Here is a 13,102-nt window from a genome sequence, read left to right on the forward strand (position 1 = left end):
TTCTCATGCATGCTAAAGATTGAGAACATTGATTGAAACATGAAGGCAGAAGTCCACATTTCAGTACTTATTAATAGCATATTTAATTATCATGAGAGTGACAATATAAAGAAAGGAACAAATATCCAACAAATAACTCAATTCTGGTCAATCTTTACACATGGCACATGGCACATGCACCCTCTCTATTGCAATCAGAAAATGTGCTTCTGCTAGAGGCTTGGAAGTATAATATTAAGAGCAGCATAAACAAAATTACTAATTTGACCTAAATTTCAAGGAAATATTTTGTTTCCTACCTTGTTCATTTCTAGATAATAAAACAATCAGCACACAGAATACCATTAAGAAGAACTAGCTAAATTACATTGTCTGTGCCTCACTACTTTCCTTAAAAAGAATGAAGATGTTGGCTACCATTTATATTCATTCTCATCACATCTAGTTTATTCTTCAAGGCTTGTCTTTTTCCCGAAGTGGTTCAATGGAAGATAGGAGTTGCTGAAATGTGGGACGCTTCTCAGGAAGCTAAATAAAAGGGAAAAAATTCATTGACTTAGTTTATGAAGATTGTGATTAAAAATAAAATATATCAATATTCATACCTGAGTCCTAAAGCTAGCAACTTTTAAAATGTGGAAACACTAGACAGATGTGTTACCAAAGAGAAAACAATTGCAGCCCTAAGAATCGAAAGGAAAAAGTAAAAGTATCTTTGTTTGCATAAGATATGATTGTATACCTGGAAAAACCAAAAGAATCAATGACAAAACCAACCCAAATAATAAAGGAATTCACAGGAGAGCGGTATATAAAATTAACATACAGAATCAATATACCAATGAGAAGATATAATGAAAGAGAAATACCCATTTAGAGTAGCAACAACACCAAAATGAAATATTAACAAAAATGTATCCCCCAAATAAACTTTTAAAACACTGTGAAAAATACAAACTTAACTTGAACACATAGAAAAACATTGCTTGTCCTTGAATAGGACATATCAATAACATACAGATGTTAAGTTTCCCAAGTTAAAATATAAACTAAATACCATCACTTTATAAATGGATTTTTAAAACTGATGTGTGGGAAACAAAATCCTGATAGGAAAAAAAGAGAAAAGACAAGACACATAATTCTCAGAAAGAGACACAAATGTCCTTAAAAATATACCTAATTCTTAATAAAAGACAGACATATGAAAGCTGCACTAAATGCTGTTTCTCATCTATCAAATGGGTATAAATTCAGAAGCTTGACAATGTGCTGTGTGGTGAGACTGTGGAAAAATAGACACATTGGTAGAGAGGCAACACGTAAGGAGGGAAATTTGTACAGTACTTTTTTGGTAAGAAAGAAACAGAAACACACACATATACTTAGATGCTTATTTTTGTGAAAAAAATGTACGAGATAAATTGAAATCTAATGAAAATTGTGAATGTTTTTTGAAACATCGTGAAATAAAAGGTGAAAAGGGGGGAAATTAAAAAGTACCAAAGGCTTACTATATGCAGAACCTTCAGCTGGGGATTGTCTCTGCAAACCCCTCTCAATGTATTCCGCCACAATTCACACACTTGTGAGGAATAGCTGTGGGAAGAAGGCAGTTCCTGTCTGTTCAGGGCCCCCTCCATTTCATGGTGCAGTCCTAGTCCCTCGAGCTAGCGTGGGGAGGGTCAAGAAGGTCTGGCTTCACTCGGAACCCATTGTTTGGTCCTCTTCTCCATCTGACAGGTGACAGCAGTAAGTCCTGTACTTGTCTATATTTATATTGTACATGTATAATATATGTAATTAAAAACTGCTTGGTTTTTCAGTCCCACTGTGCGTGTGTGTGTGTGTGTGTGTGTGTGTGTGTGTGAAGACTGAGTTCTGAGTTCTGCAAGGGCAACTCAATCCCTTGCAATTTCAGCTCCGTGGGTACCCCCAAAGATACTCTTATTCATCACTTGCAGGGAGTGTTTTTATTCAGTATTCGGGAAGTATGGGAAGAGAGAACGGAAATATGTCCATTATGTATTCTCTACAGGTGGTTATAAGTTCTTTGTTAGACATTTCCTACTCAAGGAGAAACCCCACAGTGTAGTTAAGAACAGGGACTCCCAAGATTAGCCAGCCAGCCCCTTAGTAGCTGTGTGACCTTGTGTAAGTCATTAACCTCTCTGGGTCTGTTTCCTCTTTTGTTAATTTTAGTTGTGATAATACTACCTACCTCATAGTGTGTTTCCTGATGAATAAATAAGCTAACACTTAAAAAGTCTGTAGAACAGCGCTGGACATAACCAGTTTGTTAAATTGTTGGCACCTGCAGTGCCTGTTTTCAATTACAAACACTTGAGGGCAGCGGCCCAAGGCCATTTACACCTGATCTGTAGCAGGAGCCTCCCCTCAACAATGCTTTGCCTCATGGTGACACAGCACCCAGTTCCCCTGGTGGTACACTTGCCTCGTGCCAGCAGCTGTACATGATCTGGTAGATGGTGTCTGATGCCAGTTTGGGCCGGTAGAGCCTGTGGCCCTGGGAGACCTTCACAACCACCTGGGAGTTGTCGTACAAGTCGTAAGGCTGCTTCCCCAGGCTGAACACTTCCCACATCAGGATCCCTGCACCACGCCAAAGAGTGGCCAGCAGACAACAAGGAAAGAGAGCCGATATCAGAAGGTATGAAGTTTCTTGAATGAGCTTCACATGCAAGGTCAGGAAGGCTATGGGTCAGAGCGAGGGAACCCTGGGAAATGAATGCTAGCAGAAAGAAAAGGGTACAGAGGGTGGGTCTGTACCATTACTTATGGAGCCCAGGGTCTCTCCTCCATATTCCCTGGACCTAGACGTCCCTTCTTGCTGGTAAATGAGTAAATGGCAAGGGCAGCTTCAGGGGGGGCTACTTGGGGCCAAGATCCTTGCGCTGCTTCAGGGAAGCAACTGAGGCTTCGGTAAATCCACAAACTACATGACTCCAGCCCTTAGGAGTGATTGACCGAAGTCATCACCCTTTCTTTCTCTCTGTCTTGGCAGTTGTGTGCAACAATTTCATCGCACAAATTACCTTTCGGTGGACATTTAAAGATAAAATCATTGATAGCATTGCTCCTTTCCTTATGCCACAGTGGTTCATAATATTTTGTGGGTCAGGTATCCTTTTGAGAATCTGATAAAAGCCATTGGCCCTCCCTTGGGAAAAGGAAAGCACAGCATTTTTGTGTTTGGTTTCTGCATGTCAACAGTCCCCCATCCAGGGCATTGTGGACTCCAGGTTAAGAAACTGAATTCTGGTCATGGTGGTCAAGAGGCTGGCATTAGGGTCAGTCAGAAGTGGCCTTTGAGGCCCAGTTCTGCCACTTAGAGCCTAGGAAATTTTCCAACTCTCTCAGTCACTTTCCCCATCTATAATATGTGGGTATTTGCACGTCATTATGGTTTCTGGGAGGATTAAATAGGATAAAACATGCAGAACACTAAAAAGAGCTCAGGGCATTTTAAATGCTCTCTAAATGGTGGCCCTTTGCCATTATACTCAGAGCCAAGAGAATTTCAACAGTGAGCCAGCTGTAAAACCTTGGAAAACCAGAAATATGTAAGAAGGAAGAAAATTGTTCTAGAACCATAACTGAAGCACTACCTTCAAAAACTTCTCTGACTTTTAGGGGTACAGATTTTATTTAGGCTGTTTACGATAAAATAATATTACAAGTTGTTGTGGCCGCATTAAAAAAAAAAAAATTCTAAAACAACCACCCAAAAGCATGTTGCTCCCTTTACAACACTTTTTTGGGGGGAAAGGATATCCACTTATCTCAAGAATAACTTCATTGCTTAAAATATCTGTGTAGCTAGTCTTTCAGAATTGCTTCCAGAGGCTCTGGTTCATTTTGAACACCTTTATTGGGAACAAATTATTTAAGAATGGATTGAGTTTTTTGAAACAGCCAGAAAATGTCAGGAGGCAAGTTCTGGTGCAAAGATGAATAATTAAGCTGAATAGTGCAATTTTGGTCAAAAACAAGGTGGAACTGTTGAGTAAGCATACTGATTTCTTTAAAAAGTATCTTTCATAAGGCATATCAACTGAAATGAAACTGAAACTCATTTTGACAAGTTAATTGGCACAAAATGACATTAAATATTCACCAAAATGCTATCTTTTTGGTTTTTCCTTTTTCTGTATACACTGGATTTCTTTTCACAACCAACATTACCACTTTTACAAAAGGAATAATTATTTTTTTAAAATCATGTCATGTAAAAATAAATGGCTAACTAAATTTTGCTTTTTTAAAAGACAGTCTTATAGATGTCATGTAGAAAGTCATATGATGCTTAAGGACCAAGACATGCATGAAATAGGTCTCAGTTGAATTTAATACATTCTATTGCTTTATAATAATTTGGATTATTTATCCTGGATCCATCAGACAGTGATTGTAAATAGGCCTCACATTCCTCACAGTGTAGGAAATATCAGCGAATCTACAAACTCACAGCTGAAGAATTATTTCAGTTTTCTAATTATTTTCACTACATTTCAATATAGATGTTTTAATAAAATAGAGGTCATCAAACTTTTTCTGTAAAGGATTGCACAATAGGTATTTTAGGATTTTTTGGATCATGCAGTATCTATGGCATCTACTCCACTCTGCTGGTGCTGCACAAAATCAGCCAGAGACAATACTGAAAGAAATGGGCATGGCCAGGCACCAATAAAAACTTTAGTTACAGAAACAGGTCACTGGATTTGGTCCTGGGCTGTGGCTTGCTCCTGATTTAAATTATGAATTTTAACAAGGACAGTAGTTGAAATTGGTATAGGACAAAGGGAGCACTGAGTCATATTTGAATTTTACATCAGGCATGCCCCCAAATCAGTCAATTCAGAAGGGAATTGTTATCACAGCTGCTGTCATGCCAAAAGTTGATGACTACACTATAAACCCTTCAGTGTTTTCGACTTCATGCAAACTCATCTTTAGTTTTCAATGGCCCTCTTTAAAATATTGCTCGAAATCTTTAGTAGAAGAGCTTTTATAAGAAGGTGGTAGCAAGATGCAAATTATAGAATACGTGGCAGACATCCTAACACTGACCCAGGGAAAGATTTTCTATCTCTTGCTTGTCTGCAGGTAATTTTGTAAGTGCTCAGGGCTTTTACTAAAAATGGATGTTGCTGCTCTTGTGGTTTCCTGTTGTGGAAGCTAGCTTGTGAAATGGGGCTGGGGCTTGTGTGGCCACATTCTTACCGAATGCCCATACGTCTGACTTGCTGCTGTATTTGAAGTAGTGAAACACTTCTGGGGCTGACCACTTAACCGGAAACTTTGTTCCTACTGAGCTGACATACTGGTCATCAAGAACATACCTGTGGGAGAAAACATCAATACAGACCTTAAGCTTCCTATAGGGATACCTTTGCTGGCTGCCATTGCCTTGTGGCAGGCGGTACAGGCTAATGAAAGACGTAGAAGCAGCCAGTCTCAGCTGATTGCCTCCGTGTTCTTGATCTTTCGCTTCCTGTCAATAGTACATTTTCCTAGAAGCTGCTTATGCCTTTTAGGCCTTTAAAAATGATATTTAACTTTGAAAACACCAAAATCTGAGTGCAAACTATTTGGTAAATATAGAAAAACACAAAGATGTAAACATAAAATCACTCGGAGTCCCACCTCAAAAATAACCTGTAATTCTAACACTGAAGACACATTTTTGTTTATACTTCCCAACCTTTTTTTCCTATATATAACTTGAACAAAATTGGATTTCTGTCATATTGAAACGTGCTTTTATTTTTCCTTTACTGACATATCAAGAACATTTTGCCCATGTGGTTACATTTTCATCTGCAGCATCATGGTTTAATGGCTGAATGTCCTCTTATGGATTAGTATCATTTGTTTAACCGTGTAAATGGCATCTAACCTTCTGCTGTTACAAACAATGATGGACAACAATATCCTATGGAGATAGAAAGATAATAAAAATATATGTTCAAAGGTACTCTCTACATTCTTATTTATAATAATGATAAAAATGGAAGCAATCTTAATCTACACATGTTGAGGAGTGATTAAATATAGTGCATGAGTATAGTAGAATAATATGCAGCCATTAAAAATGTGATTGCTCTATATTTACCAAAATAAGTAGAGGCCCACAGTATATGGTGATGTGTAAAAGCAAGTATATATGATGTGATTCCACTTTTGTGGAAACAAACAGTAAATGTACAGGAATCAGGTATGGAAGGACATCCACCAAGTGTTAGTGATAGTTACTCCTAGTGCTTAAAACGGGGTAAAGGGGAGGGGGCAAATTCTACTTTTGACTTTATACACCACTGCTATACTTCTCACAGTAAGCACACACTGTTTATAGAATTAGTAGGGGGGAACCCCATATATTTGCCCACAAAAACAAATAATGACTCATAAATAGGAAAATAATAAAATAAAAATTATGGATACTGAAATTTCGGATATTATTTACAGGATAACTTTATACACCAAAATGTATTAAAGATATTTGCTATAATTTAACACATCAGAAGCTGGTTTGACAAGTCATTCTTTGACATATTAATAATACTAATAATAAATAATACCTTTATATGATTACATATAGCACCTTCCATTACTTTCCTCCTGGTCCTCTCCAGCTCCTTGGACATCACAAGGCACCCAGAAACTACACTGGCACCCCCTGACTGGGGTATGCTCATACCTTAACCCTTCTTTCATATCATCAGGACCAAGTTAAGTCACAGGCATCTGAATGATGTGACATAGAACTTCATGACCAAAGGACAGGTGCACGGTCCCCAGGACCCCTTATCCAGAGCAAGATCCTGTGTTCCCCATTTTCTAAGCAACAAAGAACTTGAGGTACATTCCCTGTATACTGGCATAACAGCTAATATTCTTAATTTTAGAACAAGGTGGGGACCAGCCCTGTTTTGGGAGACTTTCCTTGCCCTAAGGAGCAGAGAGCAGCTTTTTCTCTTGCATTTGGGAGAGCTATACATATGGAATGTCAGTGCAGAAGACTCAGTGCATGGTGTTTGGAGTGATGGCAAGTAGCCCACAGTTAAAGGGATACCTTGAAATATTGAGGGGTGCCAGAAGAGGACCACTTCCTAATACTAAATTTTGGACAAGACTTAAAGAAACACATCTACCTATGTTGTTTTAGGAATATGTTTGCTAAATACAGAGCTGACTTGGTCAGTCCTTCAGAGCTCTGTGAAACTGCATTATTCCTCCTCAGAATTATGTGAGTTTATGTTGAGTCAGCACAATTTTATAGCTGTATTTTGTCTCAATGTCAGGGACATATACTTGCCCTTTAGACCAGTTGTGGGCATTTTGAGGGTAGGAACTACCCCATTTATGTCAATATGTCCATCCCAGAAGGCCAAAGCATGAACTTGACAAATGTTTGTTGAATGGAAAGGCCAGCATGCATGTCTTCATTTCCTATATAAAGTTATGAAAATTGACTTTGAGGCATAAATAGTATGAGGATTCAGAATTAGGGAATGGTAGACTCTTTTAAAGTACTATTATAATAAAAGTGATTCTCCAAATAATGACCTGGTGATAGACTGCCCATCAAGAGAACCTCAGAAAAATTTAATGCCGTGACAATAAAAATTTTTCTACTGTTACTGCTCTACCCATTTGAATACATATTAAGACAAAACCCAGAAAGGGCTAAAAAAGCCTTGATTGACTCTATCTATCTATTTATCTATCCATCCATTATTTATCCAAATCATCTGGCTGTAGCATGTTATATTTAAATATTTAGAATCTCATTGAATTTATTTGTAAGTTTAGAAAATATTTATCAAGGTGTTGAAAGAACTAGAAGGGACTTTGGATAATTTCTGAAGTACAAGTTCATCTTACAGGTGAGAAAATGTATGAAATGTGTTTCATAGATATTCAGAGGCTGTATGGGGGAGAGGATCCACATTTCTAAGCCTCTAATTCAGAGCACATTCTGTATCCTCACAGGGACTTAAATTATAATGCCATTTAGATGAGAATGGAACACCCCCCTCCCCCTTTCATTGGTTGCTCATTTGGAACTGGCTTACCTTGTCATTCCAAAGTCAGATACTTTCACAGAGAGGTCACTGTCTACCAAGCAGTTTCGAGCAGCCTTTGGAGAAAACAACAAAATTACCATGTAGTAAAAGTGACCATAAGTCATCTGACATTTATCTTCTCTTTGGCTGAATTCTCAGCAAAAATCTAAGATTGCGTATCAGAACCCCAAATGTTGGGAAGTCATCTTTGTTTTTTCTTTGCAATTTTCAATTTTACAAAGTACAAATGTGCTCCCATAAGTATTTTCACCCAGACACCCATCCTTGTCAAACACAAAAGGTATTGCACATTAAAGGCAGATTATGAGCTCCTTGATGAGAAGTTAAAAATCAGTTCTAGGGACTTCCTTTCACCTCTAGGATACCATGCAGTTACATGTGCCCCTAAGGTATAAATGCTGTAACAGAGACTCAGAATACACTTGCTTAGTGTGTATGGCATGTTTGCTGTTCAGCACAAGAAAATCTCTAAAGATAAATACCAGTGCATACCAAGCAGAACACTTCCCACTCCCATTCTGACCCAAACACACATACAAGTTTCATTTCTTCCTGGTTTTTGTTTGTTTTGTATTAAATGACTGCTTTCGCACTAAGTCCTTCTCGGAGTAAAGGTCAACTTGGGACTAATGGTTCTGAGAAACACTAAATTGACCACAGCCTTTCCTTTCCACAACACAACTGTATAGATCTTGATGGCTTCTTTTACTTTTTCTGTCCTTTCCGTACTTCAAATATTTTATTTTGAAATTGTGATTTTTTTAAATCACAAAACTGTCATGTATTTAAGGAAGTCATAAGTGAGCAAAAAGTAAAAGTGGCTTTCTTGCCATTCCTTCCAATGGTCCCACTGCTGGAGGTGGAAACTGTGGATTGATTGCTTTCTTTCCTTTCTTTGAGTTTCCAATGGCTTTGCTTACCAAGTCCCGATGTATGAACTGGTGGCTCTCCAAGAAGGCCATGCCTTCACAAACATCATAGCACATTTCTAAGAGCTGGTAGGGTTCAAGTCCTTTTCCATGACTCTTCAGATAATTAAGCAAGCAGCCATTGGTTATATATTCAGTCACTATGTATATAGGGTATCTCTTTGAGCATACTCCATAGAATTTCACAAGCTTCGGATGGTTGAGTTTCCTGGAAACAACAGATTTTCAAAGTTCAGTATTGAATTTCCACACTCCATTTTCGAGATGTCCTGAAAAAAAAATCACTCTTAGGTTTTTCTTTGTTTGAATCTACCCCCACTCCTTGCTCCTACTTGAACAGAGAAAGAGGAAAAAGCTTTGGATCTCATTCTGGAAACATTAGCCTTTGGAGATTAAAAAAAAAAAAATGCTGTCTCGTATTGGACATCGGCAACCCCAGCAGCAACTTTGGGTGCTGTGTTCGACTTCATTACAGGGAAGCAGGGAAGCAATAATCCAGTGCCTTGCAAATCCTGTTTAGTCTTGTGGCATCTTGAGAACTTCCATGACTAGTTTGGAAGAAGCTATATCCTAAGATCACACACTTCCATTTTAAAGTATCCAACTTTCATGTCTAAACATTTCTAAAAAATTTATATCCGAATATAAAGGGTATAGATAAAATGAAAATAGTTGCCATGTTAGGGAAATGAGATTAGGCATATTTTTTCTTTTTTAAAAAACTCACTTTGCATTATTGTATATTATTTTTTCAACAATAAATTTAGAAAACAGTAACCACGTGACATAACACTTCTGGTAGGGCATGACGAATGGACAGTCAGCTGTTCAGGTGTTCATCAATTTGTCCTTACGTAATTTATTCTTCTCAATTTATGGGATGATTCTTTAATGTTCAGAGGTATAAAGTCAACCTAAATTTAACATGTCAACTGTTCAGTGTTTTAATAATTGAAGACTTATTAAATATTTAGTTATTTTTTCTTCTTGATTTCACTATAGGAGCATGCCTTATCATGTTACTCAGAGCAATGAGCCCAGTTACATGTCTTTAAGCAAATGTAGAGACCTGCATGGTACTCAGCAATTCTCTCTTCAGAGGGAAGTCTTGTGGCAGGACAAAGGTCTATCACCCAATGAAAGCTATTCCTTGAGCAAATTTCCTCATTAACCAGAGGGCACATGGCAGGAACACTATGCCAACCGGTACTCCCCACCTCATGGATTTCAGTTTGACCATTACATGTGGAATTTGATATTCCCCTTATGGTATAATTGACCTCTTTTTCTATCACTAGTTGATATGTTAATGATTTTTATGATTATGCATGATTACCAGCCCTATAATAGCAAAAAAAAAAAAAAAATGTTTTAAAGTTACACCAGGACACGGAGGTTATACCATGAACCTAAGGGAGTTTCTGCCAGATTTTTCTGGCCTACCAAAGGGGGACATCAGGACCCCCTCCCCAGTTTTATAATGGTCCAACTGCCAAAAACAGAAAGAGCTACATAGTTTGCAGGAATTGGAGCAAAATGAAAATGCAAGGGTGCTCGTTAAGAATTAAGCATTTCAGGATGGTGACAGCAGAGCCTGAAACCAAGTGTGGAGCCCTTCTGTGTGGGGGTTGGGGGGGTCTCAAAACTGTGCAGGTTGCATGCTCATGAAGTCAGCTCCAGCCAAACGCTTATATGCACATAGTTCCTCTGCTTCCACGTCATTCTGCAGTTATGATAGAAGTGATTGTTCTGACTCTCCTGGTACTGTCGGCCTTCATAAAGGAATGGCTAAGGAAACGGACACTGGAGTGTCTGCCTAGGTTTGCATCTCTGCTCTGCCACTTTAACTAGCTTGGTGACCTTGGGCAAGTTATTTAACATCTCTGTGCTTCAGTTTCCTATAAAGCAAAGGTAACCATGGTGCATCCCTCATAGGCTTCTTATGAGTCTTGAATGCATTAATATTTGTAAAGAGCTCAGAGAGATGCCTATAAATACCATGTACGTGTTTAAGTAAAAATGTTAAAAGGATTATTACTCTGTAGCAAGCTAGGATTCATGATTTCATTATCTTTGGCCACGTTCCTGCTTCGGCATTGTTTTTTTTTTATACCATACTGCTTATTTCCCTAAAAGTAGGGTAACCAGCTGTCCTGGTTTGCCTTGTACTGAGGGGTTGCCCAGGACACAGGACCATCAGTGCTAAAACCATGGAAGTATCAGGCAAAGCTGGATGGTTGGTTAGCCTTTAAAGTCTGATTCACCATGTTGACAAAAGGAGGTAGGTTCATTAAATTAATTCTTTGTACTGGCATAGATGAGAGAGAGAGAGAGAGAAGAGATATATGTGCATATGTATTGCCAAGAATTGCAGACTTCTACTTGGAACTGAGGCCTGTTATGAAGGATATCTTCATTATCAGTGAGGGAAGATAGATTGAAAAAGGGATTTATTAGACTGTATTGAAGGTACCAAGAAGCAAAAGGATATTATCCATCAGGTATTAGTTTTCACTGTTGCCTCAAACATGGCCATTAGAGGCTCCTGTCCTCAGACATGTGCTTTACAGGAACGCACTATGTTCCTTGCCAGAGGGCCAAGGAGACATGCTCGCTCAGAACCTATACATCCCTTTCTCTCTCACCTTTGGGGTACCAGGACTCTGTAATCCCCTGTCCACATAGTCCTGAAGCCCTTTCCAGGACCTATGCACACTCTTTTAGGGTCTGTACCCCCAGGAATGAGTCACACTGTTGATGTACCTACCTAACCAAGATAATTAGCCAACAGTTGTTTATGGGAGACACAGAAGGGTCTTGGATGTACAGAATGCTATCTTGGCACACAAGTACCAAGTATAGTCCAGGACGGAGCAGGGGTTGAGAGGAGAAATGGGAAGTGGGGAATTTTGTGGAGGCCATGGGTCAGAGGCTTGTTTCTCTGGACTCTTCAGAATTCTAAATTTGAACATAGCCTTTTAGGTGGTCATGAAGGTCTATTTGTCAAAAAAGAATCACAGAACCGATTTTATTTAACAGTATGTTCGCTTGATTTATAACTCCTAAGTATTTATATCTATGATATGTGGACTCTTGCTCCAGGCCTTGCAAATATTAAATTCGGACCTGTTAGTGTGAATGTCCTCCCATGGTGAGAGCTAAACTGCTTTTCCTCAGAAGAAACTTACATCATGGTCTGAGCCTCCTGGAAGAATTCATCTTCTGACATGGAGCCCTCCTTGATCATCTTAATGGCGACATCATACTGCCCCTTCCACTTGCCCAGATGGACCACTCCAAACTGGCCACTTCCCAGCTCTTTCAACAGGGTAATCTCTTCTCTTTTCAGTTCCCAGATTCCTAATAAGGCAAGAGAGATACTCTTTAGGATGAAATAGAAGGCTCTGGGGCTGACAGCTTCCCAAGCAGTTTCCTCTTCAATAAGAGTTTCACATTGGCAATATGAAGAACAGCAAGAATTTTGATTTTAGGTTGATCACTTATAAAACCCTTACTGATGTGGTCTTATGGCCTGTTAGGCCACATGATAGTACCAACAGGACAATGTTGTTCTTGAAGAGCTACAATTGTTGACAAGAAAGTTTACAGTAAAAACACTTTGCCCAGCAGAGGTATCTTGGAAAGACAGACTCAATGTTAAAATGTGCTGATGCTCTTAGCTTGGTAAAATATCATTATATTTTCTTATAAAACAAGTTAAACTGTGATCTGGGTGGATATCATTATCCTAAATACACAAGGTTGGAAATTGGCTCCCCTGAGAAAATCCTGAAAGAATAACAGGCAATGGAGTTCTAGAGGATGATGACTGGGTCTAATAAGAGAAAAAAATTGACAATATTTTTATCAAATGCTAGAGAGAGTACACAGTTAGGTTGGGAGGACTGAAAAGGTGTTTTTGTTGTTGTTGTTTGTTTTTAGAAAATGAATATATTAGAGCTAAAGCCCTCCCTGGCACAATTTGACAAGGACAACCTTCCTGTCTTCCCTATTATTTTTAGTAAATTAACAATATATGTATATTTTAACCAAAAATTG

The 13,102-nt window shown here is 38.5% G+C and overlaps 1 protein-coding gene across 1 annotated transcript in view; it reads right to left on the bottom strand.

Annotated features, from left to right (window-relative positions):
• Window positions 1-86: 86 nt before the first annotated feature.
• BMX (BMX non-receptor tyrosine kinase) overlaps window positions 87-13,102 on the bottom strand; it is a 46,208-nt gene continuing 33,192 nt past the window's right edge. Inside the window, exons 14-19 of the mRNA XM_090263890.1 lie at window positions 12,232-12,403; window positions 9,035-9,251; window positions 8,103-8,167; window positions 5,248-5,366; window positions 2,456-2,613; window positions 87-528 (exon numbers count right to left, since the gene is read on the bottom strand). Of these exons, the coding sequence (XP_090120016.1) occupies window positions 454-528; window positions 2,456-2,613; window positions 5,248-5,366; window positions 8,103-8,167; window positions 9,035-9,251; window positions 12,232-12,403 (806 nt within the window). The 3' untranslated portion in view covers window positions 87-453. The remainder of the gene's footprint in view (window positions 529-2,455; window positions 2,614-5,247; window positions 5,367-8,102; window positions 8,168-9,034; window positions 9,252-12,231; window positions 12,404-13,102) is intronic.

Source organism: Furipterus horrens, unplaced genomic scaffold (genome assembly GCF_987537825.1).
Source record: "Furipterus horrens unplaced genomic scaffold, mFurHor1.1.pri manual_scaffold_17, whole genome shotgun sequence".
Lineage (NCBI taxonomy): Eukaryota > Metazoa > Chordata > Mammalia > Chiroptera > Furipteridae > Furipterus > Furipterus horrens.